General features: G+C 38.9%; 1 protein-coding gene across 2 annotated transcripts in view; it reads right to left on the minus strand.

Moving 5' to 3' along the window:
• Nucleotides 1-4,641, minus strand: part of GDA (guanine deaminase) — a 44,537-nt gene extending 39,896 nt beyond the window's left edge. The window contains exon 1 of one of the 2 annotated variants that reach the window (XM_069961850.1): nt 4,569-4,641. In XM_069961850.1, the coding sequence (XP_069817951.1) occupies nt 4,569-4,610 (42 nt within the window). In that variant the 5' untranslated portion in view covers nt 4,611-4,641. Of the gene's footprint in view, nt 1-4,108; nt 4,369-4,568 lie in introns of those variants that run through there. The other variant, XM_069961849.1, reaches the window with a different exon arrangement.
• Nucleotides 4,642-6,000: the final 1,359 nt, after the last annotated feature.

A 6,000-nucleotide genomic window follows, 5' to 3' on the forward strand; every position in this document is an offset into this window, starting at 1 on the left:
GTTCCATTGATTCTAAGGAAGCGATGTTACAGAAGGAAGGGGATATCATCACACTGGGCTGATGGGCCCGCCCCGAGTGCTTAGAGCTGGGCCAATGCACATCCAAAGAATGATGCGGGAGTCGGGCAGCATATCAAAAAAGGGACCACTCCAACAAGATGCTGGCGCCGATCTGCTACTTAAAAGAAAAGCAATGAACCTAATGGTACATTTGCTTTAAGGGGTCCAGTGAACAGTGTCACTCAATGGGCTGAACTCTTTGGCATGAAAACATCAGATTTCAATATTTCGAACAATAAATTACATGTTATACTGAATTTTTCCCCTAAAGATATATATCAATCCGTTCAGCTGCTACTGCTTTATAACATGATTCCAATAGCTACAATAGTATTTTCATGGTGAAGGGTTCACTTTAACATTATTTATTGTTAATAAGTATGAGTACCCATTTAAAGTATATCAGCTATAATAATAATAAAAATATAATAATTCCTTTATTGATATACCACCAACATATTCCACAGCACTTTATAAAGCTTGTCATTACTTAAATTGGTCCCTGTCCCCATTGGGGCTCACAATCTAAATTTACCTTTTATGAAGTCTGTGAGGAAACCGGAGAACCTGGGGGCAACCCATACAAAGTTATACATACTCCAGGCAGATGTTGTCCTTTGGTGGGATTTGAACCCAGGACCCCACCATATCTACGCTGGGCTGTCAGGTTGCCAAGGCAACCATACAACTCCCAATGTGTTCTGTGTTGAACTCGCTGGGTGTCATCTGGTTACCTCGGCAACTGTACTGTCCAGTTAGGATTGTGTCTTTCCATTGCTAAAGCTGATCACATGGGACAGAGACTTTAGAGGTACACTTTAAAAGGGCAAAAAGTAAATTAACTTGTTGACAGAACAAGATTGGGATATCCTAATATTATATAAAGCCAAGGCCTGCATGTAATTTCTTATTTAAATACGATGACTAAGCGATTACAATGCTAGCTCTGATATTTCAATACAAATCCCCATTAATCAATAGAGCTGGGCTGGGCTCCAAATGCCATTTAGTAATTACTGAATTTTATGTGTAGGTGTAGAGTGTAACTAGGTGAATTATTGTTAGAACACTGTCCTGTACCAACACTATATTTTCTATACCGTGCGTATATTACCTCTTACCATGATTACATATTACTGCCTACTACTCATCCTATATTTTGTATACCGTATGTATATTACCTCTTACCATAATTACATATTACTGCCAACTACCCACACTATATTTTGTATACCGTACGTATGTTACCTCTTACCATGATTACATATTACTGCCTACTACTCACACTATATTTTGTATACCGTACGTATATTACCTCTTACCATGATTACATATTACTGCCTACTACTCACCCTATATTTTGTATACCGTACATATATTCCCTCTTACAATGATTACATATACAGCATTGCCTCCAGCTATATGGGTCCAGCTCCAGTATTTTCAGAGGCTGAAGTTGCAGAGGAACTTGCCCGTTTAAAGCTGAATAAGGCGATGGGTCCAGATGGGATCCATCCCAGGGTTCTTAAAGAACTCAGATCTGTGATTGCTGCCCCCCTGACAGATCTGTATAACCAATCCCGGCTAACAGGAGATGTCCCCGATGATTAGAGAACAGCCAATGTTATACCAATCCACAAGAAGGGGAATAGAGAAGAGCCCAGTAACTACAGGCCAGTGAGCCTGACATCTGTAGTAGTGAAAATGATGGAAACTCTTCTAAAAAAGAAGATAATGGATCACCTAAGAATCAACAATTTGATGGATCTAAATCAGCATGGCTTTACTGAGGGCCGATCATGTCAGACTAATCTCATTGATTTCTTTGATTATGCCACAAAAGTGCTGGATGAAGGTGGTGCTGTGGATATCGCCTATCTGGACTTCAGCAAAGCCTAAGATACAGTTCCCCATAAAGAGCTGATAGAGAAGTTGGAGAAAATTGGACTTAATCCCTGGATAGTTCAGTGGATTTGTGGTTGGCTGAAGGATAGATATAAGAGGGTTGTTGTTAATGATGTATATTCTGAGCAGAGACTGGTTACAAGTGGTATGCCACAAGGGTCTGTTCTGGGTCCTATTCTTTTTAATATGTTTGTAAGTGACATAGGAGAAGGGGTTGGTAGGTAAAGTTTGTCTGTTTGCTGACAACACAAAAGTGTGCAATAGGGTTGATATTCCTGGAGGTGTCAGTAATATGGAAAACGATTTAGCTTTGCTAGATAAGTGGTCCAAACAGTAGAAATTGAAGTTCAACATTTCCAAATGTAAAATAATGCACTTGGGGAGGAGGAATCCTCTATCTGAGTATCACATGGGCAGTACTGTGTTGGAAAAGACTTCAGAAGAGAAGGATTTAGGGGTAGTGATATCAGACAGCCTTAAAATGAGTCACCAGTGCAACCAGGCAGTGGGGAAAGCAAATCGTATGCTGGGGTGTATAGCTAGAGGTATAACCAGTAGGAAGAGGGAAATTGTGATCCCGTTGTATAGAGCTCTGGTGAGGCCACATCTGGAATACTGTGTCCAGTTCTGGAGACCTCACCTAAAAAAGGACATTGATAAAATAGAACGGGTCCAAAGACGAGCTACAAAAATGGTGGAGGGTGTGAGGCATAAACCATATCAGGAAAGACTTAAAGATTTGAATCTGTATAGTCTGGAGGAAAGAAGGGAAAGGGGGGACATGATTGAAACCTTTAAGTATGTTAAAGGACTAAATAAGGTTCAGGAGGGAAGTGTTTTTAGTAAAAAAAACTGAGCTCAAGAACAAGAGGACACAGTGAGAGGTTAGTTGGGGGAAAGATCAGAAGCAATGTGAGAAAATATTATTTTACTGAAAGAGTAGTAGATACCTGGAACAAACTTCCAGCAGAGGTGGTTGGTAAATCTACAATAACAGAATTTAAACACGCCTGGGATAGACATATATCTATCCTAATATAATAAGAAAGAAAATACTTAAAGGGCAGACTAGGTGGACTATGTGTTACCCTTCATGAATATATATATATTCATGAAGGGTAACACATCTTTTTATTTAGAACTAGGGATGGTCCGAACCTGGTTCGGACGGGATTCGTACGAACCCGAACCCTCCGCAATGATTACAGCTGTCGGCCGCTCCGTGCAGCGGGCGGATCCAGCGGGAGGAATGCCTGGAAAACTGGGATACAGCCATAGCCACAGGCAGGTTTGGACCATCCCTATTTAGAACTTATGATAAATGCACTGTCACCAATTATTTGGGGCAGGACTGTCACTTGGCAGAAAATGTCCTGATTTATTATTGTAGGAAGTAATATGTAATCATGGTAAGCGGTAATATAGGTATGGTATAGAAAATATAGGGTGAGTAGTATTCAGTAATATGTAATCATGGTAAGAGGTAATATACGTATGGTATACAAAATATAGGGTGAGTAGTAGGCAGTAATATATATATATATATATATATGAATATGAATATTATGAATAATATATATATATATATATATATATATATATATATGAATATGAATATTATAAAACAAGATAATCAGAGTATGTTTCCAGATCACGAAGCAACACATTGCAACTCTGATTACAGGCCAAAAAGACCAGATTTTCCAATTATTGGAATAATTTTCATGACATATCACTCCACTAGTGATCGGGTGTTACCATTCCCTGATGCAGAGCATGTCAGTCACACTTTCCACCCACAAATGAACAGAAGCAATAAATGAATGATATATGCCCACATACAGCTTTTTAAAATGACAGTAATGACAGTATCCTACAGAAAATGCAGTAATAACCCACATTAAAATCAGTCAGCTATTTACTGAATATATACATAAAATTTTACCTAGTTATATAATTACATTGACATTTAACAATCATAAATTTAAATTAAATTCATATAAAATAGCCTCTATACTAAACACAATCACCAAACATTTTAACATATTATCCTGTGTAATATAATCCTATATAATATATGACATCCAATACACATAAAACTATAAGTATATGCATATACCTAATTAACGAAGAATATACTTACTTTCCCAGCAGTGTCTATTCCCAAGATGTGGTTTTCCTTTATCTCACAATCGCACCTAGTAGTTGAATGTATAAAAGTGCCCTTGAAGACATGTTGCACTGCATCCATCTCAGCTGAACAGCAGAAGCAGCAGCAGCAGCAGCAGCAGGTGTCTATGAGCAGGCTGGGTCCAGGTTCTGCAGCACTGAGAAGTCTAATGCCTCTTATTAGCCTTGCTGTATCAGCATTCATATAAGGAGGAGGCTGAGCTCCCTGCTCTGCACCAATGACTTATCTAGTTTCATAGCTGCCAATGTTTTATCCTCATTTATTCTGAAATGACCATTAGTCACATGGGACCTTTTATTTCTTAATAATTACTCAGCAAATAACTCAGGGTTAGTGTCCTGCAAGAATATAACCCTTCTTACATACTCTACATCCTGTACTATCCTTCCTTCTCTCAGTAAGGTGTTCTTACCTGTATATACAGAGATATATTAACTGTGAAGTCTCCTGTCATTCGGACATGCAGTGCTGGCTTACATATCTGTACATCTAAGAAAAAAGGAAACAGTATTATAGTTGTATGGAAGCACAATAAAACTGGCATTCTCTGAAGTTCAAAGAGCAGTGTGTCTGTGTATTTACCACTGTAGATTACAATGCTTCAAATGCATTGCTTACAGTGAGCGTCATATTTATAGGGGCACAGAATGATATACAGTACCACGCACAAGTTTGGACACACCTTTTTTTCCATGGTTACTATTTATTATTTTGTTTTATTTTATTCATTTTGGAGACATAAAAACTATGAAAAAATACATATCAAATTAGGTAGTGAACAAAAAAAAGTTAAACCAGAGTATGTTATACTTTATGTATATGACTGCTTACTATGCAGAGTTGGCTGGTGCCTCCCCTTCAGGGCCTGTGTAATCTGACGCCTGAGGCAAGATATTGATCTCGCCTCATGGCAGATGTGGCACTGTACTCAGCTTTTCTGCATCTTATAGCCAGATTTGGCGGTTAGAACTAGGGATGAGCGAACCGTCGGATTTTGGTCCGAAGTCATCTTCACTCAATTACTATGCCTGCGATGCCTGCGATCCCGGGTGCATAGTTGCGATCCCGGGAATCTGCGGGCAGGATCTTCCAGGGAATTCAAGATACATTCCCTGGATTTCCAGGGAATGTATCTTGAATTCCCTGGAAGATCCCGGCCGCAGATTCCAGGGAGCGCAACTATGCACCCGGGATCGCAGGCATCGCACTGGAGTGAGCGGCTTTCGGACTGAAAGTCCGAAAGTTCCGCTCCTCTTTAGTTGGAACCAACAATTTCAAATTTAGACCTATTCCTTTCTATTCCTTGTGTTTCTTAACCCAAGCAATTCTCTTCTTTTTGCTCAGTAGTCTATGAGGCCTGTAACTGTAATGAACTCATCCTCTGCAGCAGAGATAACTCTTGGTGTTCGTGAGAGAAAGTTTTATCATAGCGTTCAAAGTTCTTGCAATTTTCTGGATTGACTGACCTTCATGTAATAATAATAATAATAACAATAGCGATAATAATAAAACAATCATACCAAGTAATGATAAGGTAATCATACCAAGATATACAGTATAACTTACTAATAACTGTCACACTATAAGGCTTCAACCTTCTTTTGCCAACAGCTATCGGTATCATAGCCAGAAAATACTGAACTAACCAAAACAAATGAATTATTGGAGGTTTTAGAACTAGGACAGACAGGTTAGCAATGCTATTTGCTTCTGCAGCATGTTCAAATTTTACCTGATGTCAGAATACCACTGTAAGCAATGTTCCCACATAGTATTTTTGCTCAGTGTTTTCCAACCAAATACTTGAGTGAAATGAAAACACAGAAAGGCTATGTTCACACACT

This window comes from Dendropsophus ebraccatus, chromosome 3 (genome assembly GCF_027789765.1).
Source record: "Dendropsophus ebraccatus isolate aDenEbr1 chromosome 3, aDenEbr1.pat, whole genome shotgun sequence".
Taxonomy (NCBI): domain Eukaryota; kingdom Metazoa; phylum Chordata; class Amphibia; order Anura; family Hylidae; genus Dendropsophus; species Dendropsophus ebraccatus.